The 25,141-nt window shown below is 34.5% G+C and overlaps 1 protein-coding gene across 3 annotated transcripts in view; it reads right to left on the bottom strand.

The window, feature by feature from the left end:
* Positions 1–76: 76 nt before the first annotated feature.
* The window catches only part of FNBP1L (formin binding protein 1 like), a 103,793-nt gene continuing 78,728 nt past the window's right edge, over positions 77–25,141 (bottom strand). Inside the window, exons 7-16 of one of the 3 annotated variants that reach the window (XM_035018010.1) lie at positions 24,132–24,260; positions 22,188–22,334; positions 19,833–20,036; positions 18,282–18,440; positions 13,713–13,727; positions 11,093–11,202; positions 8,435–8,567; positions 7,977–8,071; positions 5,732–5,880; positions 77–3,910 (exon numbers count right to left, since the gene is read on the bottom strand). In XM_035018010.1, the coding sequence (XP_034873901.1) occupies positions 3,732–3,910; positions 5,732–5,880; positions 7,977–8,071; positions 8,435–8,567; positions 11,093–11,202; positions 13,713–13,727; positions 18,282–18,440; positions 19,833–20,036; positions 22,188–22,334; positions 24,132–24,260 (1,320 nt within the window). In that variant the 3' untranslated portion in view covers positions 77–3,731. The remainder of the gene's footprint in view (positions 3,911–5,731; positions 5,881–7,976; positions 8,072–8,434; positions 8,568–11,092; positions 11,203–13,712; positions 13,728–18,281; positions 18,441–19,832; positions 20,037–22,187; positions 22,335–24,131; positions 24,261–25,141) is intronic. The other 2 variants (XM_035018009.1, XM_035018008.1) reach the window with 2 other exon arrangements.

Here is a 25,141-nt window from a genome sequence, read left to right on the forward strand (position 1 = left end):
GAAAGCTTGAAAGAAATTAAAACTAGAATAAAATTTCCAAAACTGTTTTGCAAAAAATGTCACCCAACACAGATGCTTCCACTTATGGAACTTGTCATTTACTTTGTATCATCAGGAATTCAGCACAACCAAGAACAAAATCATTACCTCTCTTTAGTTCACATAGGAATAAGAGATAACACACCATACACACCTTAACTGACCATGAAAAGATTGTTTTATTCTGTGAAAATATTCTCAACAGAGAACACGATCTTAAACAAAGCATTTACCATTAAATCAACATGTGCACAAAAAGAGTAAAAATTACTGAAAAATTAAAGATTTCTTTTGGACGATTCACATGTTCAAAATTTAAGAATGATTTAAACTGTGCAAGTACAAATGTCTGTCCTATTGTAATAACCCATGTACAGGTTGCACTATTCCCCATGTACAGGTTGCACTATTCCACGTGAAGGACCTTGCCTCCTACGGAAGCAAATCCTGCTTTGAGAAAAACAAACAGTAGCTTGAAAAGAACAGTTAGTCCTTACAAGAAAGCCTTAAACTTTGCCCTCTGTGGCTGTCAGCCAAAAAAACACAAGCACTTCAGGCTTTGTACAGAGGACAAACACAGCCAGATCACATTTCCTCCTCAATGCTAAACTTTAAAATAAAAATAGCACTAGATTTTAAAACTACTTTATGTAGTCTGTCAGTATTGAATAATGTCACATTATATAAATAACCCTGTAAAGAGATTCAAAGTCTAAACTTTATAGTTTACTAGCCTCAAAGGTAATACACTACATGTCAGCTGTGTAACTGGGGTGTACTTGATCTTATGAAGGCATTAACTTTCACACAATTGTCATTCAGCTTTAGTATAACTGGTAGTACGATTCAAATAACACTGGGGAAAAAATTATTAAAGCAGTCGCACAGCTTCTAAAATATTGCTTAAAATCCAATAATACACAGACCATTTCACGTTCCTTCTTCCCTCAAAACAGTAACGAACAAAATTAATGAAGCTTCTGTGGTACAAATACCTACCCCCCCCGAACCTATGCCCAACTCCTATTAAACACCACTAAGAAATTAGTTAAGATACAAGTCATTAACAGAATCACAAATGTGAGGCAGGACAACATGAGCAACAGGGGCAGTAACGACAATTATATTTACAAGTATAAACATACAGAAATTTCCATTTTACAAGTAAAAGTGCACATAGATCATTACAAAGTTTCACTAAATTTTATCTGGTTCAAACAAAAGCATCACTTGGAAACAGACTATCGTTGTAATAATCAAATAAGAACATGGTCACCCCAAATTAAAACACAATGGGGGGGTCCATAAAACTTCTCATAAAAACACGAAGTAAAGTAAAATGGACTTGGACATGTCTTTAGCTTGATGCATAAATTTGAAGATGCACCATCAAACATGGTAGAGCTCTAAAAGCCACCTACCAAGGCTACATCGGCATCCGCAGCAGCGCTGCCGAGTTAAAGGAGGTCGCACTGAGCTGACACATAAAGCCCTTTGTGGGATACTGTAGTGGTAGTGTTGGCAATCAACAGATTGAGGCACTCTAGTTTAAGGCAGCATTTGAATGGAAGCAGCTGACTTCTGACAACAGTCCTTTGTCTTGAGGTGGTGAGTATCTTGTGTGTTTATTATGCCAGGATTTCAGTGCTGACTATAGATTCTTCTCAGACTGAGGTGAAGATGTGTCATGTTTCAGAGTTCTTTCAACTGGGCTGTAGGCTAGAGCAGAGGTGTTTTCTTTTTCTTACCATAAATACTTGAGGTTCACAAACTCCTACTTCATAATGCCAAAACTGGGAGTTTGCAGTGGGGAAGTTACAGCAGCGTACGCGAATACTAGGATGGGAACATTAGTGCTGGAGGTGTCTGACAAAGTGACTCGCACTACAAATGTAAAACAAAACAAAGACCTTGACGAGAACAAGGGATTATAAAGACATGCCTGAAAACGCGAGCCCGATCGCTCTAGACATGCAACAGGATGTTAAGCAAGCACAGAGGTGGCGCAGGCAGACACTGACAGATGGCAAGGGTTCTAACAGACAACAGGTCTAAAAGCCAATTAAAACAGAGCTGGTATAGACGGTCCTGCTGGGACAGCCAATGTAAGACACATTTCATGATAGCTCTGCATTCTTTCTGATTTAAACATCAGTAAAAGAAATGGAAAAAAAGTTAGCCATTTTTGGCTTTTTTCCCTTTATGTGAATAATTGTGAATGAGGAATTTAAGGATTGGTATTACAATGATTCTTTAAAACAATGTATGGAAACGATAATGAAGTTAGTAAAAAAAAAAAAAAATGTTTTTGCATGCACTCATGCAACTTGCTTCTCTCACTCTCTGTTTGAGCCTGACAACTCTAATACCCTCCCCCTAAAAGCAGCTGCATGTAACCTCCTTCAACATCTTGCCCATTTCCTCAGAAACCCTCTTCAGGAACCTGTAGTCCAGGAGGAAAAAGAAAAGAACAATTACTGAAGACCTTTGGTAAGACCAAAAGGGGTGTTCAGTTTAAAGTGTCTGTCCCAAATGTCTAAAATCATTTTAATAGTCAGCTATGTGAAAACACCAGAAAAATCTGGACATGAGCAAAATTAAGGACCAGTCTCTTAATTGCTTCCTCACTTTACTTCCCCACACGACCAGCACTGCACAATCCTTTATTATACGATATTTTCCAAGAAATGCTTGTTAAAATTAATTGGAAAAAATCTTGAATTGATGATTGAGCTAAAATGAGGAAATGTCCTAAACGGTGGTACAGATAGAGTCCTGCAACCCAGTCAGTCAAAGCAGTTTTTTCTTTTCAAAGTAAAATTTGCCAGTACTTTCCTTCCACTCAAGATTTCCTCTTTTAGAATCTATTTTCCTATGTATAAATTGCTAAATGCTAAATCATCACGAAAGTGGGGTATTTCCCAAAAGACATTTTCAAGATGAAAAAATACAAGTGTTAACCTGGAAGGAAGTCTGTATGTTATTGAAAACAATCAGTACACTAGACGAAAATATTTTCAGGTCTCAAAAAAAACCCATTTTATTCACATAAGAGCTAGACCAGGTTGATTTTTTTTTACAGGTCTCTTAATTAGCCTACTACTAAAACAGATTTATGTTCAAGGTGTTTTCTTCCTTTAGGAAACCAAAGCTAAGAATAGGGAGAAAAATGAAAATGAATGTATTTATTTTTTTCAATTAGCCAACTATTACTTTTCTCCCTGGAAACTGTAGCTACAAAAATTCAAACTCCTAGGCCAAACCACTCTTTTGGGAGTTAGCTTTCAGAGCAGTTTTCCTTATTTGAATTCACTTACAGTCACTGTGTTTTCTGGAGCAAAGAGTGTGTTGGGGGAGGAGGGCTTCCTATATCTGGATTCCTGCCCAACAGATCAAATTCTAGGACTTATAAGGCAGAAAAACACAAATCTGTCACAGAGACTTAAGCAGGACATAAAGCAAAAGGCATCAATTAAGCTTCACACCGACGTCACTCAAATGGTAAAACATCACGAGAACAGTTTCTTGTGGTAATATTCACATCTTTAAAATCGAGCCTACACTCAGCTCACATAGTGAACAATGTATCTTGGATGCCTCTAAGTTTTCTTATGTTTTCCCACCCAGTGAATGTGTTTTCGTTTTATGTTATCATTCCTATGTTATACATGTCACAAAGCTGCCTGGTTAGTTTAGATGTAAGTTACTGCACCTTTACTATTTTTCTCTAGAGTTACATCTATGTATGACGTGGGAACGTAGCCTTCTTCACCGTTCTGTCTCCGAGCTCTTGTCCATCCATCACCTTTGTCTTCCTCAATAATGTACAGAACTTCACCTTCTTTCATTGCCAGGGTACCTTCATTATGTCCTAAGTGAAAGTTTTAATAGCACAACCATAATTAAGTGATAATTTCAAATAAAAGTTACAAATACAACACACAAAACGACACGATACCCTACTAGATTTCAATGTACCTAGAACCAAGAGCCCACTGACTCTCATTAGCAACAGCTCCATAATGCTTTTGTAGTTTATCCAACACTTTCACATACATTATGTCACTGGAAATGCACAATAACCCTGGGAAACTGGCATTAATATCACCTCCCCCCCCCATGTAACAGATGAAGTATCTGAGCTACAATGACATTATATAATTTGACAGGATACTCTTTTATTTCACTACTCCAACTCCTTTCCCAAATTTGAGTGCATTGCTATCTAAAAAATTCATGAGGTGTGGATCAGGAAAATATTACTGACTGTGGGAGGGTGGGAAGACAGAAGAAAAGAATATAGTTTGGAGAGGGAGCAAAGAAAAACACAGGTTCAACTCTGGTGATGGTGGAGGTAGAATAGTCACAGCCACAAAGCACGAACTTTCTTCGAAATCTCATCAGACTCAGGGCTCTTTTTCTTCTCCACTGCCAACTACTTCCAACCCAATTAGCACTAACAGTTTTCACAAATGAATCTTCATTTAACATACCCTAAATTCTCTAGGTAACATTATAGCAAGATCTTATTTAATACTATTTCACACAATGAGGAGTAACTAAAAGCTTTACTCAACTTTATTTTTTTTTAAAGATTTTATTTATTTATTTGAGATGGAGAGTGAAAGCAAGAGCACGAGCCGGGAGACAGAGGGAGAAGGAGAAGCAGGCTCCCCGCTGAGCAGGGAGCCTGACTCAGGGCTCGATGACCTGAGCCGAAGGCAGACGCCCAACTGACTAAGCCACCCAGGCACCCCTTTACTCAACTTTAAAACCAATACAATGGGGGCGCCTGGGTGGCTCAGTCGTTGAGTGTCTGCCTTCGGCTCAGGTCATGATCTCAGGGTCCTGGGATTGAGCCCCGCATCGGGCTCCCTGCTCCACGGGAAGCCTGCTTCTCCCTCTCCCACTCTGCCTGTTTGTGTTCCCTCTCTCACTGTGTCTCTGTCAAATAAATAAAATCTTAAAAAATAAAAAATAAAAAAACTAATACAATGGATGGGTGGGGAAGGACCTTAAACCATATACCATTTTATAATAAATGGTTTATAAAAGTGTTACTCTGCTCCTCTGTGAATTGAGGAAAAAGATTTTTCACAGTCCAAGAGAGGGAAGGGCAACAAAAAATTTCCAAGAGAGAACCACAATGTCTTCCTTCCCTCACAGGGCCTGTTCTCCAACCATCACAGCAGAAGGATGGTGTAGTCAGAAGTGACACATTCTCTCCTTCTCTCACTTGAAAATATGGCCTACAGAGTATAGATATAGTAGGGACATTCAGCTATGCCATGTGCCTTGTACCTATCTCTCAATGACAGCAAGTTACAAGGAAGAGCTTAAAGTGGCATCTACTAGCTTTCCACTTCCTAGGTTGAGCTACACTCAAGCTGCTTCAATTGTGATGAGAACATGTAGTATTAAGTAAGATCTCTGGGGGAAATTAAATTCTGTATCGACCAAAGTTGATAATTAAAATCTGTACTAGGATGTTGATAACACAAGTAATTTTCTTTCAGTGTCATGTACAGAAGAAAAACCTCTATTTGCAATATAGTTAAAACAAAAATATTCATACTAATGAGCTGGTATTACAATTTGCTGACAATGAATTATATAACTAAGGACAGTAAAGTGCATGATTCAGTGGTAGACTTTAAGGAACCAGTTTTATCAATACAAAAGAAAATCACACCATCAAAAGGGTAGATAGCTTTGCAGTGTCCAATAGCAGGCAAAGGATCGTCGTCTTCAAATTCATCATCAAACTCATTGTGGTGCCCATGTTGTTGGGGTGGCCCACGGACTTCCTGGTTTGCATCATCAGTGTAACTTCCCTCGGGACTATAAAACATAAAAGTATACCTCATCAAGTATCACAAACATGGGAAATTTTTATGCTATCTACAAGTTGAACTCCTCAGGATCAATTCAGAGAACTAAATATCAATGACACAGTTCCAAATTAAGCCTTTATTTTCTTAAATCATGATGATATACATAAATTGTTGATAATACAAAATGCTTCTTTGTTGAATTTCCTGAAATTAAAAAATTACAATGTTCTAGCCATATGGCAAGCATTCAATAAATATGTCTCAGTATCACTGGGCCCAGAGATAAAATGGGGAAAATATAGGGGACACTTGTCTTCCATCATCCCGGATTTATCACCTCCTCTTCTGGCAAAAGAACCCTAAAATTCCATGGGGGACCCACCCACACCCATAATCGGTTCCCAGGCTTCAGGCAGAGTTGTGTCCTGGCTCCAGAGGGCCCGTCTCAGCACAGCACTTATATGGCCAGAGTGAACAGTTCACGAGTAGGCTTATAACCCAATCAGGTAGAATAGACCCACGGAGACTTTTCTTTAGGGACTGAAGAAAAGTTCCCTCCCTGCCTTCTCCACTGGACTTGAACCTGGAGATATGAGCCCAGAACTTTGGAAGACCATCACATGAAGTCTTCAAATGAAGCCAACACAGTGGAAGGCAGAACTGTGAGGTGGAGAGAAATAGTTCTGAGTTCCTAGATCAAGCTCTTCCTAAAACAAGCCAATAAAATCCCTTCTTAGTTTAAGCCAGTATGGGTATTTATCCTGTCACTGAAAGCAAAAAGACTCCTAATAAAGTTAACTTCCAATTAATCATGCTAACAAGGAAGTCAGTAAAACTCAGAAAATTCAAAAGAGCAGGTAATCCAAAGGTATTGTTTTACTTAAAATTTTTTTTTTTTTTTTTTTTTTAAAGATTTTATTTATTTATTTGAGACAGAGAGAATGAGAGAGACAGAGAGCACATGAGATGGGGGAAGGGTCAGAGGGAGAAGCAGGCTCCCTGCCGAGCAGGGAGCCCGATGCGGGACTCGATCCCGGGACTCCGGGATCATGACCTGAGCCGAAGGCAGTCGCTTAACCAACTGAGCCACCCAGGCGCCCCTTAAAATTTTTTTAAAGAGAAAAATGTTAATAATTTTGCTGAAGAATCAAATGACTGAATAAGAGAATGGGCAAATCTGTATGATTAGAAATTAAAAGCACTTTCAGTATGCCTGGAAGCCATGTTCTTAGATAACACAAACCAGAGATTAGATTACTTTAATCTAGGTTTTTCCCAGTAACAAAAAAGCAGTATATTTGTGAGTACCTCTTGATATACTAAAGATAGGTATTCTTTCAAAAAGTGGTAACGTAAGAAAAGAGAAGGAAGAACTAGTATTTGCCAAGCACGTACTATTCCCAGATATTTTACTGTGAGGTGATTATGTACATTATTTCATTTATTACTAATAACCCTGTATGATAGGTATTTTAATCTCTATTTTATATTTTAAGAAACTGAGACTCAGATTATTAAAAATGAACTTGTTCAAATTATACTGTAATTAAGTAGTAAACCAAGATTTGACACTAGATCTCTCAAATCCTCTCTAAGGAGAATCCTAATTTGTTGGATTTTAGTGGGGGAGGGGGGAAGACATATACACAGAGGGGGAAATGTCATAAATGGTATGAAAACATGGGAACTTAGCAAAATGCCTTTTGGAAGCTCTGATTCAAACTAACAATACAGATTTCTTTTTTTCCTTCACAAAACTTTGAGCAACTTAACAGTTAAATTTTTCCTTGGCATAAGCCACCCAACTCCATCGAAACCTTGGAATCTTCCCAGGTCGGAGGAGCCTATGCCTGCAGACCGTAGCTCCATGAATTTTCTGCTCCGACCCCTGTTTTTGGCTGCATGACAATGTAGAACAGACCAGCAAATAGGAAATTTCATATTTTACCTGTAGCTACTTAAGGAAACAGAAAAACCATTTAGGTTCATAAGACTAATGTTATTAAAAGCCAAACCTGCTAAATCAGGGAAGAACTGTTAGGACAAAAGGGTGAGAAAAATTTGAGGGAAAAGAAGAAATACAAATAAAACGCAAAAAGTGACCTTTCTCGTCCCTGTGTTACAAGATGATTTATGTCACTGCTATGTCTTCTGTCTCCTCTCCCACCTGTTTTGCCTTCAACTTCAGAGAGCCAAGCCTTAGGAAAAAAATAAGTAAAACTGAGCTCAACAAATATTTTTAAAAGCTCCTGAGATAGTCTACATTTAAAATGTGCTTTAAGTTTTTATAATTATATAATTCTTGGAGAAGGGAAACATTTATTTTTGATCAACGATCAACTTTACAGCTGGTAAGAAAAGCATGTTTAGTTTTACATACTTAAGAAAAACTTGAATGAGGAACTAATTCTAAAGATTATATACCTTAATGATTCCTTTCAGATCATAAACCCTAAAATTAAATAAAAATTTTAAGATGAACTTGTAGCAAAAACCAATCTATCATAATGAAGCTTATAAAAATGATTCTACCTTAGACAACTGCAAAACAATAAATATACCTCATTCTTGTGGATTTCCATTCGCAGGCGGTCAATGTTATTCATGGTCTCCGCTAATTTAGGCTGCAAACTCCCTGGATCCCCCATTTGTGGATTTTTCTCATACACATCTTTCATTTTGTTGAGTGCTTCTCTGGAAATGGGAAAGAAGTCACAGAATTAAATATTCACTTCATATATGAATTCCCAGATGTAAGAGTTTCATTTGATTTTGGGGACTCTCACGTAAGCTAATCTTAAAAGAGTCCTATCTCTTTAAATTTAATCAAACATTACCTGCCTAAAGATAATCTGCATAAAGATGATAATGTATATAGAGTTAGGGATTTATGGAGTCTTTTAAATATTTGGAATAAAAAAACAGATTTCTCATCTCTTGCTTCTCATTTATGAGATTTTATACATATAGTATATATACTGTATATATGTATATTGTGTGTGTATGTATATATATATATTAATGTGCCTTTGTATATATAGGTTTAATCAAGGCCTGGAAAAATATTCCTCAATATTCTTAAATTCATGTCCCAAATCAAATTCATTATGTCCCCATGTAGCCATACATTCCCCAGTGTGCCTCATCTTAAATCATAGCATCTTTGTCCTCCCACTCAACCATGCTAGAAATAGGAATGCCATCTTTCACTTGCCCCTCTCACAGTTCATTCATCTCCTCTTCATTTTTCTTATCATATCACTGCTGGTTATACCTCAATCAGCACTCTGTGACTCCCTCTAACATCTGACATTACTGACTAACACTCTTAATATTCTTTTCCTTCTTCATTCCTGGAGGTTACATTTTCTTTTCCCTTCTCACCTCTGTCTCATCTCCTTCCCTACCTCTGTTCAAACTTTAAATGTGTGTTACATGAAATGACAAAGGTTTCTTCTCACCTCATCCTACACTCGTTTTTGAAAATGATCTCTTCTTGTTTTTTTCTAGTTTTATTGAGATACAATTGACTCTTATTATCTTCAGAGGATACTCAAATATCTCCAGTCTTCTTTCTTTCCTAAGTTCTAGACATCCTGAACAAGTATCCTTTTTGTGGTCCGTCTACTGCCATGTTTTTTTAAATTTTGTGCTGTTTGTTGATTTTTCTTTTTAAAATAAGCCCTTAAGTGTAGTGAAGTATTGTCTAGTGTTTCCAAGTGCAAGAGGGCTGTGAGGTGCCTTATGAAGAAAATGTATGTGGTTAGATAGGCTTTGTTCACACATGAGTTATAGCACTATTGGCCTTGAGTTCAAAGTTAATGAATCAACAGTATATATTAGATTATGTGTCCTCAAACAGAAACACACATAAAACAAGGTTATAATCTGGGCACCTGTGTGGCTCAGTGGGTTAAGCATCCGACTCCTGATTTCAGCTCAGGTCATGATCTCAGGATCCTGGGATCAAGCCCTGTGTTGGGCTCCATGCTCAGCTGGGAGTCTTCTTGAGATTTCTCTCTCCCTCTCCTTCTGTCCCTCCCCCCACTCACTGTCTCTCAAATAAATAAAATCTTAAAAAAAAAAAACAAGGTTATAATCAATCAGTTGATGAAAATGTGACCAGAGGCTAAATGGAGCCTAAACTTGTTATTTTCCATTTTAGTTTTCACTAATTCAGTGTTCACAGTGACTTTATAGAACATAACTACTACAAATAATGAGAATCGACTATATTACAATATTTATTATTAAGCATCCTATCATACCTGATGTAAAATTCTTAAGATCAAAATTGAATCACTTCTACACCTGAAACTAAAGTGACATTGTGTGTCAACTATACTACAGTAACAAGAAAAACAAAACACTAAATCTGGAATAAAACTGCCTGAGCTGCAAAAAAACAAAAACAACCCCCCCCCCAAAAACCTTCAATCACTCATGCTACAGTTTAAGCTCCAATTTTATCTTCAGTATAAAATCAGATAGTAGGGCACCGATTCACTCTAATAACCCTTTATTCATAACTATCTGTTCATGAAAACAAAATTGAACTAAAGGAAACTTTTATAAAATTGAAAAAAATTGGGGTGTCTGGGTGACTCAGTCGGTTAAGCATCTGCCTTCGGCTCAGGTCATGATCCCAGGGTCCTGGGATCGAGCCCCACATCCGGCTCCCTGCTCAGCGGAGCGCCTGCTTCTCCCTCTCCCTGCCACTCTGCCTACTTGTGCTGTCGAGTAAGTAAAATTTTTAAAAATTGGAAAAAATTACAGCTATGAACCAATGCTATAAGTAATCAAGTATTGTTTGCCAACACATTTGCTGCAAACAAAATAATTATAGCTTTAGGTTTCTACTGAACTCAATTTATATATCGGAGCAAAATGAAATGGATCAAAGTATAAGAGATGGTTAGTGTTGGTGAAACTATTCTTGCTAATGAATCATCAAATTATTTTGTAATATTAGGGAAAGCATAAATATAGACTATTGGCATCCAACAGGTAATCTGCAACCTAAGAAACTAACATTTCATTTTGATCTGTGATACGGCAACCATAAAATTTTTCAAAGTTTAGGAGTTTATTTTTCCCTCAAAAGATATGTCAATTAGGATATATGATTTTTAAACCTTTTATACATCACATTTAAACACATTATTCAAAGTCGACCCCTTCAGGAATAATATGGTAGAAAAGACTTAATGGAAAAATACTTTTGGTCTGATTCTTTTTGTAGTTCTCTGTTAAGTTCATCGATACGCTGCTGCAGCTTTTTACGTCTCTGTTCTGGTGGCAGATGACTGAAATCTTCTAATGCTGGGCCCTGAAAAGGGAATCTAAATCATTATAAAAGACATCTTCAGGAAATTTTATTCTTTAAATACACCCACTATAAAATAAAAATACACATCAATTTTAAGTTTAATTTCAAATTAGCCCCCAAACAACCCTTTTTAAGAAGAGATCTAAACAGATATGTATGTTAATTAAAACAACTGTATTGAAGAAAGAGCTCAAATTCCAGTCAGTTTATAAAATCATGAAAAAGAACAGGTAAAAATATAACCAGATAAAGAAAATTGGTAATGACCACTAACACATTATTTTCAGGTCTTGGCAGTTAAAATAAATACATATGAACCTTCTTACAGCAACAACAACAAAATGGAAACACATAACATTTCTCACCTATACAAATTATTGTTTTATAGGTAACATCACATTGCCAAATCAAATATTGCAAATGTTGATTGCAAATATGAAAAGTTTATACAAATAAGCAACTTACCTCATGAAGATAATCTAATTGGTGAAACAGTTTAATATTGCATAGTCTTCCAATGATTACATTTATTAAGCCACTCCTTAGAACCAAACATTACGTGATTATTAAAAAACAAAAGGTAGAACTATCCACTGTGTGAAATGTAAGAAATTATTCTAATAAGGAGTTTATTTTCAATTATCCTTTTGTACAACCTAATAACATTCCTCCGTTATTCCTGAAAGAAAGATATAATCCAAAAAAAGATGGGATCCTTCTTTAGGAATGCTTGATGTTTGAAAATTTTTTAATGTTTTAATAGTCAAGAAACTATCATTCAAGAAAAAGCACTAGTATTTAGATGTAAACTTCTGATTCAAATTATGTCTTTCTCATCTTAAATGTTAATCATGTCACTCTTATTTATCTTATTAGAGCTTACACAACAGAGCCAATATTAGCAACTATTGATTCCATTTACTATAAACCCATATTTACATAAGTTTTATACACTCCAAAAACTGATGACATTTTTCTTTTGGTGATTTTAGGAATATACCAGTTCAATTTTTCAAGTACTGTTGAAATGAAACGCATCTTTGCTCTTTGGGCCACTTATGCCTGTAACGTATGCTAAGTAGCTTTATTTCGCCATCTATAAAATGCTTCCCTGACTTTTAAAAAACTCACTTTTAGGATAGAGCCAGGACCAAAGGTAACATTTAATTAATAAACAGAATCTCCAGAATTTTCCCCAAGTGGCCTACACATTATGGATATTTAACAAGCTTGCCTTAAATAAAGCAGGGCATCTTGTCTAAGTGGCTTTTGTTTTTTAATCTACCAGGTAGCAGAAATAAGAATCTGTCAATCAACTAAATCTGACCTAAATAAATGAATGGCAGAATCTCCTAATTCTGATGGGAATTTAGTGGTCAATTATTAATGTAAGTTGTCAGATTTAATCTAATTTCTGGTACAGGTTTTGAAAACTATCATATATGTGCCAAAGATAAAACTGCATAATTTATATTTTTAAAAATATTTCTTAAAATTCTGAAAATCTATTTACTGAAGTAAAGAAATATATTTCAATGTGTTTTTTGGTAGTATTACAATAAACTCATAATTACCTATAAGTAAACCTTCCAGATTTCCACTTATCCCTAATTAAACCTTGTTCTCAAATTTATTAACAGTGGATAATACCTAGGCATTTCTGATATCCCATTCTGACATTATAACCTGTTCTTTTACAGATTATGAGAACTAAACACTCTACTTCCTATGGATATAAAGACCTCTGAGGCATTTAACAACTTTTCCTACTACAAGGGAATTAATTTCTAAAAGGCTAGCCTGCAAGTCTGAAAAAAAGTGGTCTGAAAGAGAGTGGTCTATTTTCCAAAAATAAGAAATTATGCAAGCACCCAAAGATTTGGGGGTTAGGTCTTCACAATGTAGTTCCATTAATGTGTTCAAATGTATAAAGGACCATCACACACATACACTCACATACATATATTGCGCACGTGTGCGCACACACACACACACACAAAATATTTAGGTTATGTGTGCTTTTATTCCCATTCAGTAGTATAGAAGAAGAAAGCACTGACTCTCTAATGAAATTAGTAGGAAATTTTCTTTCTGTTTTGAAAATCTAATGATTCCTGTGGTAAACTACGAATAAAAATTTATACAATCTTTTTAAAAGAAAAATCGTTTTTAATTTTCATTCTGTAAAAATATGAACTTTTGTTCTATCGTGTAACTTTTAAAAATAATGATTAACTATAATTTTACGCTCTGTAACATGACAAAGACTCCACTCAATAACATTTAAGAACTTAATGGGTTGATTACAGTTAATCACATTATTTTTGAATTTTATGACATCAAGAAGTACTGGCATATATTGGACTATGGAATAAATTATAAAAAGAAAAGACGCATACAAGGTGAAAATGTAGGGTTGTACCTTACCACTTATTTTGAATTAAAAAAAAAACAATGTTTTGAAATTATTTAATGTTGGCACAGTATATAGATCAGCACAGAAGGCTTACCATCTTCACCGACCACTGAATAGTTCAATGGAAAACAGAAAGAAATGGTAAATTATTCACATGAAATCATACTACAAAGATGCAATAACTTCTACTTTTTTTTTTACAGTATTAAAATAAATATGAACATTTCACAATCCAAACAATTATGCCAGAAAAACAATTTTAAGCACATTTTGGGGAAAGTAAATTACTTGCAAAAAAAAAAAAAAATACACTGACGATAATGGGCAGATATTTTCTAAATGCAACTAAAACTCAAAAGTAAATAGAAATCATTTGATCAGTAATCATTTATTTTCCTTAAGAGATAATTTTTTTCCTTAAGTGGATTCACTTATATAGCTCTTTATTCTCAAAATACTAATATTTGAAGAGCTGAATATAAAGATCTAATATGAGCCATTTAAAAGAAATCTTATATGAAGTATTAAAAAATGAAAGGCTCTTCCCAATGCATTAAACAAAACACCATCATAGGAATTTTTATAGTTCAAAATACTATTTTGAATTTAAATATGTCAAGGGTAGATAAGGGTAACATTTCTACTTTAGTTTTAAGGCTTTTTTTTTTTTTTAAGAAAATTACATTATCAAAATAATAAACGAGTCACCCAGATTCAAGTTTCCCATACATATTTCCTAACAGACACAACTATATGGGGTGAATGTTGTTTTTGAAGATAGAGCTTCTATTTTTCAAATTTTATTCTGAAATCCATATGCTCAATAAGCAACACTAAAAATATAATGCCAATTTTTAGAAAACTGGATAAAATTTCTTTCTGAAAATATGAAATGACATAGCCAGAGTGCTCTCATACAGTATATATACCACTAGTATATACAACCCACATTACGTGGGTTAGCAGGACTCTGCAACTGACATCGCATCTATCAAGCATCCCCAGTAAACACGTCTGCACACATGTGCACGCTTATGCACACACACGCACACACACACATACCCCTTGAGATCCATAATATGCAATACAACTTTACAAAGTTAACCTTCACATTCATTGTGCTTGGTTCGCAACCTCTAAAATTTATTTTTTCCTATTTTCTAAATCGTGATGTTTTAAAGAAGGTGGTGGTGGGGGGTGTGTCAGGTAGAATTTCACATAAAAAATTTGAACTTTAATAAATAACTGACAAAAATATCTACCCCTTATCTCCAATGAATTAACTATATATATTGATGGTTATGATGATAAGAAAGATGACATTTACTATCCATTATCTTTCCAAATTAAGCTTAACATTCTTTAGACTGTCAGTAGTTTCAGGGAACAAAACCACAACTTATTTTGGTATCACAAAATTCCTGATAAAAAGATTAAAAGGATTAAATTTTTAAAAGATATTCACGATCTTCTTTAATGTTATTAATACAAAATTATACAGAGCACAAGAAACAAAATATGTGAATTATTTTAATTTATCTTTTATAAATTTTCCCCAGCTAAATTTCTAAGTGAAATAAAAATTATTTTTCCAGTTTCTATATTTTAAAGAAAACATTAAGATGATTATAACTGAAGTATCAAATGTTTGTTTTTAGTTAATCTAGTTTCCAATTAGAAAATTAATTTATAGTTCAATAACCGTAGATTTGGGGATACAAAAAACTCAAGTTCTTTGTAAAAATATTAGAAATACATTAAAATATTTTTTAAGTAATTCATGTTCAATGCATAAATATCTTACTCTCATAAACAATTATCACGTACCTATAACTAGAATATTTCACATACCCCCACACCTTAATAAATACACAAAGGAACTAAACAGGAAATCAGGCAATTATAATTATTAGATGTATTTCATTTAAAGATAGGAAAATCCTGATAACTGTATTCTGAACAAATAAAAGCTTACAAATATGACTCCTGGTTTTTCAGACCATGAATAATTTAGACAGAAAACATGGACTTACTATTGCTAGATAAATCTTTCCCCCAAAAAAGAATTACGCAGAATCTCAAATGAAATAGTTATAGAGTAAAATAAATTTGTTTCTATATGAAGTAGTTAATTTTAGGTGTGCACCAAATACCCCTTAATGGTTAGATCTTGATGTCACAGAAGGAAATTATACACCACCAGCCCTCAGTAAAGTCTACTGGTCAAAAACTTCAGTCCAATATAACATTCTCATATCCTTAAAAATATTAGGAACTATACATACTAGGTTTCTTTAAAAAAAAAAAAAGGAAAGAAAAAGAAATTATAATTTCTTAGAAAAGCCAAAAGTAGGTATTTAGGAAAACAATGTAGCAAACTTAGTACAACTCATCAGCTTTAAGAAACCTTAAGACTTACTTTGTAAGCTTAACAGACTGACTTGCTTCTCTTCTTTTTGGATTTTTCTACATTGAGAAAATTCTTCAGTGGCAGAAAAATATCTCTACAGGTTAATTTTGAAATAGAATCTGATAAACTACCAAATACCAATCAAAATGAAAAATTTCTCAAAGCCAAGGTTGTAATAAACTTTCTTTTCTGCTCTATCCTCTAATCCCCTACAATCCATTTACCCATCATATTGTCTACCTTGCATATTGCTTTTTTCCTTTGGTATGATAACTAATAACAAGAGGAGGAAGACTTTGGCCTTCTGGAACTGCCCCCACCCCCCCCGAACAATGTACTAATGTTTAAAATTAAAGCAGTAAGTGTAAATAAGACAAATAATGACTAAGCAGATACAGTTTATAAAATTCCACCTATAAACTTATTCAGTAAGAATGAAGAGTCACATATTTAAAATTCTCTCTCCAGGGCTCACAGTTTTAACTTCCTTAACTTTTTTCACAGAACTACATTTATTTCATATCTCTGTAACTATACCATGTAGATTACTGTAACTGGGTCTGGTAGACTCAGTGTGTAAGATACATACACAATTACAAAACAATAGCTATAAATAGTAATTTTTCATGATTTATGTAACACATAATATTTAATTAAGCCTAAATCATCATTCAGAATAAAGATGGGAATTCTACCCTCATAACTCAAGCAACAGAAATCCCAAATATGATTTCTTAAAAGTCCTTCAAACAAGTGTTAAGGGCTTTTAAAAATGAACACAGGTACCTGTAGTGCTTGTAAGTATAATACAGACTTATTTCTAGCGACTTTTCAGAATATCATTAATTTCCTATATCATCATTCACACAGAATTAGGTAAGACAGATGTAAAAATGTTCATGACATTATAGGAAAAAAGGAAGTCCAAAAAAGGACACCATACACTAGAACATGTCTGCTGCATTACTGACATCACTTTGGTTTGTCATATTGTTTTAATGAAAATGCAGAGGATAATGTAATCTTGCCCTAAACAAATATATCTTGTTCTACATGTGGCCAAAAGAGAAACTCAACTAAAGCAATTTGTAGAAAACGCTACAAAATGTAATAAAACCAGAGAAGGAAAGGCTAGACAGAGAAGGAAAGAGAAGACATGAGAAGGAAAGAGGCTAGACAGAGAAGGAAAGAGAAGACATGAAAAAGAGAGAAAGAAGGAAGAGAGGGAGGGAGGAGGAGGGACAGTGGGGGAAGAGTGAGCAGCAAGAACAACAGTGAGCCCAACTACAGTATATCACCATTAATGATTAGATTTTTTATGGCACTGATAGACTCGAGTTCTCACCTGTGGGCTTTCAAACCTATGTTTTTCATATGTCCAAACAAATGCTCAAGTTTCATAAATATATCTAAATTATGAGCTATGAATATTACAAGCACAACCTTAAATTCAAATATGAGAAATTAGCTTTACTAACATAATGAAATAACACTAATATTTATCAGTAGTATAATCAGCTGTTGCTAAAAAATGGTTTAATATTTGCTTTTTACTATTCTAAAATTTTTCATTTGCAGAGAATAGATTTAAGTAAACATCAAAGGCTGGCCAATTTTTTTTTAAAAGGAAAAATTGTGGTAAAAAATACCTTTGTTTTAGTTCAAGAACACAAATTCCATGTAAACATTACTCAATATCTAGTATTTTATAGGCTTTTTAATTTATAAAATACCTACTAATGTATTACCTTACTTTGATCTACAATCCTGATATTTAACATGCCTATCTTTAATTCTTTAACTACTGGAAACTGTTTTTATACTTCTAAAAGTAGGGCAATTAAAACTGAACTTGATTTTTTTTTATTGTCAACAAAATACTTTATAAATTGGCAGAAGTCATTATTAGTGACAAATTATTGCATGAGTAACTCCAGTGACAAATTACTGAAAGTCTTAAAAATGTAAATACATTACAAGACAATGGTGGACATATGATTTCACATAAACAAAAAAAATAGCTAATATGATTGTACCCAGCACCCTCTTTATAATACCATTCTTTTATGGTTGAGCATTTCAAATGTTATAAAGAGGAGTTATTTTTAACTTGAGGGCAGCTATACTTAATTCTGTGGTGTTTTTAAACTACATATTCACAGGAGAGAGCCTTATAATGAGGGTGGAGAGTATTAAAAGCCACACTACACACACAATAGGCCATCATGCATTTTAACCCATTATTAAACTTACCCCTCTTTTGAGGCTTCTGAAAGAAGGAATTCTGGGCTTCCCTGTTTTTATTTCATTCATACAATAATGCACGGGCTCAATGGAGAATGTGAGAAACTGGGACCCATTAGGAGTACTGGATGTGAATAAACTAGTAGGGGTTAAGGGTGGGGACTGTGGCTAATATGGAAATAAAGAAAGGAATCAATAAGCCAAATGTGCATAGTTTTTTCCTAAATGAAAATTCTATTTTTGGCAACATACTTTTCACAAAATAAATCTCAAAGTTTTCTATAAAAATAAGAGAATTAACATAGTCTTGCCAAAACTGTCATTTTAAAAGTCAAATTTACTTTTAAAAATGTACCGTTTCATTTGATCACTTTTTACAAGCTGACATTAAAAATATAGAGTACACAAATTATAATGTTAGAGAGAGCAATATGACCTACATAAAAAAATTCTCTTCTGGTTTCTAGAATATTAGCACTACCTAACTGGTTATACTTAACCTGTACTTGTCAGAGATAAAGGTGGCAGCTACAGGTAAAGTTATCTAAACAGGTAAGTCTACTAAAATATTAAAATTGCAACTGATTATTATCACAAATAGACAAATTTCATTACGTTTGTGGTTTTTCTCTCAGACCATTTCTATTTCATCTTCATTACACTTCATTTTTTAAAAAAAAACTGAGTAGTCCTTGTTTTTCTAAGCTCTCCTATCTACTTTAAGTCTCACCTCTCAACTTCTCACCTGGAAAATATTAAAAGCATGAATAATGGAGTTAATTCTAAGTGCACTTCTAAAGATATTTATAGGTATATTATAATTTGAGTTAAATTTATCTACATTCTTGTGTCAAGAGCAGAAAAATGAATTACAATCGTGTATTTTAATAGAGCATATCAGATTAAAAGTACATATCTATTCTCAAACTAGACACTGTTATAATCACTAAATTGGTAAGATTAAGCACTCATCTATTCCATTTGCTCATCTGCAGAGCTAGATTTATCTAACATATACAACACATCAAAAAATGGATTCCAACAAGAAGAGTGAGGATCTCTTAGTAAACTAGAGACTTTTTAAACTTCAAATAACCACAAACATTGAGCCCTTCCCATTAAATATTCACATGGATGATAAAAATAACCTTATTGGTATAACCTGTAAGACCTAATGTGACATTTATTATTGCTATGGTCAATCATTCATTCTAATAGAGAAACTGCAATTTTAGTGGTCTTATAGTTAGATCATAATGATTCCTTAGAAATTGATTGGAAACTACGAACAAGTGAACTTTCAAAAGCATACAATTCAAGAGATATTAACAACTATTTAATATTTTTACTTATCAAGTAGTGTTCAAATGTTAAATCCAGAAATAATTTTTACTATTAAGATACAAAACAGTTTCTAATAAGTGAAAAGTTAACTGAATCACTCAAATAAAAATGCTTATTCTCTATTAATAGTAAGCCATTATCCAATCAACACCTACATTGATTTAAATGACACACTAAAACAAAATTATTAGCATAGAAGAATTTTATGACTTTTACCTTTGGCTTTTTTCCAAAGAGCCACAACTTGCCCTTGGCCTTTCCTACTGTGGTTTTGGCATCCATCTTCCCACTTTCCTGTTTGGATGCACTGATAGTCCCATCAGAAATGGTTCTATAAATATGCTGACTGTAATCTTCAAATGGGAAGTCTCCTGGAGGTTCAAATCCAGACTTGAAGGAGTCTACTACCATTTGAGAGTCCTACACATATGAAACATGTTTTTAAAACCATTTTATTTATTTTTAATACCATTAGCTTTTAAAACTTTATTCAAGAAAACAAAAATTTAAAGGAAATAATTCTATAGTTATCATTAAAGGTTTAATAAAGTGAATAATTTGTCCCTGTGGGTTAGTAATAAACCTTAAATATTTTAATCCCAATAAAGATACTAATTTATAATCAAATTAACACATTATTAATTTGTAATATTCATGAATGTTATTTCATAGCTTCAACCCACTGAAATTCATCTGAGGACAAGATAAGTAAGATCTAACTGACAAAAGGAATACAGGAAGAGGTTATTCTCATGTAGAAATTCTAAGAAGTTTCAAAGGAAAAGGGCTTTTTGCTTACAGGGTATCTACAAAGAAGATGATCTTTGGAACAGGGGAAAGGACATCTAATTGTAAAAGAGAGTAAGAAACAAGTACAAAAGGCTTTCATTCATCCAAAAGGGGAAAGGATAAACAAAATATCTTAAAGACATACTCGGGAATGTTAACCAAGCAACAGAGAAAGATCTCACAAACAGTATTAAATATAAAAGGCAACTTAAAAAATATAGAGTATGATTTCCCTAAAACTTTAAAACTCACATAACTACTATATATTGTCTTTGGACATACCTACCACTATCCCAACGTTAGCTACTGACACCTTAAGCTCATTATTTTCAAACAGAATACTTTATCTCTACAAACTCCTCCCAACCCAACCCCTAACCACTTCTCTTTTATTGCCTATTTCTGTTAATTGTGCATTTTGCCTGTCATTTAGTCAAAAGTTATCCACACGTCACACCTCAGTTTTGTCATTAATGCCACCCCTACCAATCATTCACTAAAGGGTAAGAAGAATGAGAAAGGAGAAGGGACATAACTATATTTGTAATCTTGGATCCAGCCATATTGAAATATAAATGTGATCTCTGAATTCCCAATTAAAGAACCCAAAAGTCCTTTTATTTTTTTTTTAAAGATTTATTAATTTATTTTGGGGGGGAAGCTGGCGAGTGGGGGGGGGGGGCAGAGGAAGAGAATCTTCAAGCAGACTCCCCACTGAGCATGGAGCCAGGGGTCTGGGGCTTGATCCCTGGACCCCAAGATCATGACCTGAGCCTTGAGCGAAACCAAGAGTCTGACACTTAACCAACTGAGCCACCCAGGCACCCCCAAAATCCTTTTATTTTTAAAATTTAAGTTAGAATTCTATGTGTTACAGGAAGGATGCTAATTAATATAATAAACCAACTTGCTATGAAGACTAAAATATATGGTACATATTTGGTACTCCCCAAACACTGGTTCTCTTCTCTTGTTCTTTCCTCATTATCTCTGTTTCTGCCAACCATCCGTTCTGGTCACTCTATCAACATTTACTGAGAAATGACCAGGTACAAGAGTCTTGCTAGACCTTAATCAAGACAGAATGTGACTGGATATTCTTCCCCAAGGGGAGCAGGGCTATGCTGTTCCTTCTACTCATGACGCCCTTCTTCCTCTTTCCCATGGGCCATTATTCCACACACTACCCATGCTTCAAGTGCCAAGTCTTATACTAAAAGCAATTCTTACAGTAACTCTAGATCTATTTCTTTCTCTTAATTTTCACGAGAGTAAGAATACAGTTTGTAACCCACAGTTCACAGGTTATGTTATACTCTTGGAATAGAATTGAAAATTTAGTGAGGGGAGGAGAAGGATTAGAACTCTTTTCTTTCAGAACAACTAGAATTTTAGTGTTTAGAATGGCTATCTTTAAAGCCCAAACGAGGGGCACCTGGGTGGCTCAGTCATTAAGCATCTGCCTTCGGCTCAGGTCATGGTCCCAGGGTCCTGGGATCGAGCCCCGCATAGGGCTCCCTGCTCCGCGGGAAGTCTGCTTCTCCCTCTCCCACTACCCCCTGCTTGTGTTCCCTCTCTCGCTGTGTCTCTGTCAAATAAATAAATAAAATCTTAAAAAAAAAAAAGCCCAAAGGAATCCAATCTACTGCCAGACTTCTAAAGAATATAATTTAGAATCAGCTATTCATCAATTATTTCACCCCTTTCCCAATTCATTTCACCAACTCCAGCTGCATACCTAAACCAAATACATTTATTCAAATATAATTATATAGCACTTACTCTTCTTTCATCAACTGATTTTGCAGCGAGAATCATTCCTTCCAAACATTTTGAAATGATAGGAATAACTTTGCGTTCTGAGTCTGCAAATCCTCTGTAACACTCACTGAGTTTAATAGTCCTTCGTTCATCCATTTCTTGTAGTTGCTAACAATCAGAAATTTTTAAAAAAAGGGAATACTGAATTTTCTTTTCATGCTGAAGCAAACCCCACCTCCAAATTAAGGATTCTACAGAAATAGTTACACTGTTGTTAATATCTTTTCAGTGCTACAGACTTACAATACTTAAAACTTGAGACTTGTCATGTAACAAAAGAAAAAAAAATCCAGCCTTTTAGCACATCTTAAAACCAGGTGACACTGGTTTTCAAGTATTCTAAAGGCACCCCCTAACAGGCTACCAGCTCCCTTCCTCTTACCACCTCTACATTTCATTCTTCAGTCAGAGCAGTTGTCTATGTGTCCAGGAAAAGCTGCACTTGAAAAGAGAATTCTGATGCCCCCCCCCCCGCCCCTTTTAAAGCAACTGGTCTATAACATATATAAATCTGAGACTTCTAAGCCCTTAAGTTAGTTCAGACTACTTTGGTAAGATCTGGCTGGACTAAGGATCCACAGCTGACTGAATACCAACAGGTACTCAGACCTACCAGTCAATCTACAGCTCAGAGTGACAAAGTATTGGGGACACAAGACGAAAAACAGGAAGCTATATGGTGAAAATGGTACATATAATGGAATCCCCACAATTCAAAAATTCACTAACATATGCCACTAAGAATTATGCTGTGACAAGTGAAGCCAATAACTTAACGGCATTTTTGACACTTAATATTTGCCAATACTACTAAGCCTTTCTTCCTCCTAAGCAGCAGCTATACTGCTCAAATCCCCAAACTCCCACAGCCTTCATACCAGTTTTTCCTAATTACTTCCCGAAGCCTGTGGGTTTGACACCCACATTTTCACAAAGGAACGGCTCCCAGCATTACAAAATGGCAAGACTGCTCCACAGCAAGGTCCAAACAAAAGGATCAAGCCCCCAAACACAGAAAGTGGTTCATCTCCAAGTTAAGGTCTCCCCAGAACATGAAGGCTTAGCTGGAGAGCCTAGAAAAGCACCCAGAGTGAGGACTGGCAGGCTAGATACTCTGGATTAAATGACTGGAATATGATACCCACTCTAGGCCACCACCTCAAACTATGCTCCCTTTGTACTGCTAATTTGCTTAAAAAGAAAAAGAAAATATATTTGGGCTCACAACTCTTGCCATATAAGCTCTGCTCTCCCAGATACTACTTTGAACACCGTTTCACCTAAAACCTTTTCTCTAATTTCTTGTCCTTCTAGAACAAGCAGTAACATAACTTAACCATCACGTAAATTCTGTGTTTTTATCTCAGGCTGTTTGGCAACTGTTTATCATCAAGTGATAATAGATGGGATTTGTAAGCAAACTTATAGCCTGAATTACATTTATGATCTGGCAGCTAGGAAGGAAGACAAGCAGATAAAAACCGGGCTAGCGAATACATTTCATAAGAGTTATTTCTGCCACGTGGAGTAATGCCAATGATTCTGGTATACTGTCAAAAAGCTACATCCCAATTCTTGTCAAGCAGATTACAATGTACAATTCCACTGAATTCCCCCCTATGGCCTAATGCTCAGTGACATGGTATTAAGCTTTATCTAGAAAATGTCATTGCTTTAGTGGACTGTTTATTACACTAATAATAAATCTATAGGAAAATTTGTGATTTCAAAGTTAGGAAAAATTTACTTTTCAAATCTATAATCATAAAGGAAGTTCGTATCACTAATCCTGATGACTAGTAAATCTAGAAACATGCTGGTTGATTCCTGAAATTTAAGTTTTACATTTAAAGAATAGTTCTTCCAACTCTAAAAGTACATTAATTTCATATACCTAAACTTTACCTTGTAAATCTGAGGAATCACTACGTAGAAATGTTTGTGTTGTTCTCCATTAAAGTTCTGTAACTGTGCCGCATATTCATTTTTATTTTCATCAGCCATATGTGTACGCAGATTCAACTGCTGTTTGGCCTAGAGACAAATTGGTCCAGATCATTACCAACAAAAATAACAACGAAAAAATCATAGCTAATTCGCTTTTCTAAAAGTTACACTAAAACTAGACTTTTTCTAACTATTAATATCATTTAAAATTTAAGGAGATGCTTGCAGATCTTCTGGCCAGAGCACTCACCTTTGCAACATTCTCTTTCTCTTACTGCAATAGTCCTCCCCCTTGCAACAATCTGTTCAAATAAAGTTTCTCCTTACCAAATCCAGATTTTTAAAAATTAAATAAATGACAACATTATGGCTTGACTTGAAATAGGATGCTCTTAATCAGAAGGGAAAAACAGTACAGAAATATTTTAGACAGTTAAAGTTAGTAGTGAAACATTCCTTTAAACATAATCCACTTATATCCAACTAGAACCACAGTGAAATCAAATGATAGAAATGTTAATTTTGGATAAAGTAATACTCAACAATGATTTCCATCTCTATACAAAACCAGAAGTACTTTAAAAAATGTTTATTTAGAATACAGTTCTATTCATCTCAAGGTCTTACAGAAATGCTTTTTGATTGAGTCAGGTTAGCATCATCTACACTGATAAGAATGTTAGAATACAAATTTAATGTAAAATCATTAATTCTAGATTTAATGAAGGAGAATCTAAATAAATTTCTCAGTTGTTCTAAAGTAATAAGAAAAAAACAAAATAAGAACTGAACTCAATTTTTCAGTGTTCCAAGGAATAAATCATGTTATACGACAGTGCTTTGGAAATTGTAAAGCACATTGTGAATAAACTTCAGTGTTTTAATTCCATTTTCTGCAAATGTAGTCTCTAACCTTCTAAAAGGAGGTCCACAAGTTAGTTATTCTGAACTCAAAAACAAACTGACCT

The sequence above is a fragment of the Mirounga leonina genome, unplaced genomic scaffold (assembly GCF_011800145.1).
Source record: "Mirounga leonina isolate KUSES-001 unplaced genomic scaffold, KU_Mleo_1.0 Mir_173, whole genome shotgun sequence".
NCBI lineage: Eukaryota > Metazoa > Chordata > Mammalia > Carnivora > Phocidae > Mirounga > Mirounga leonina.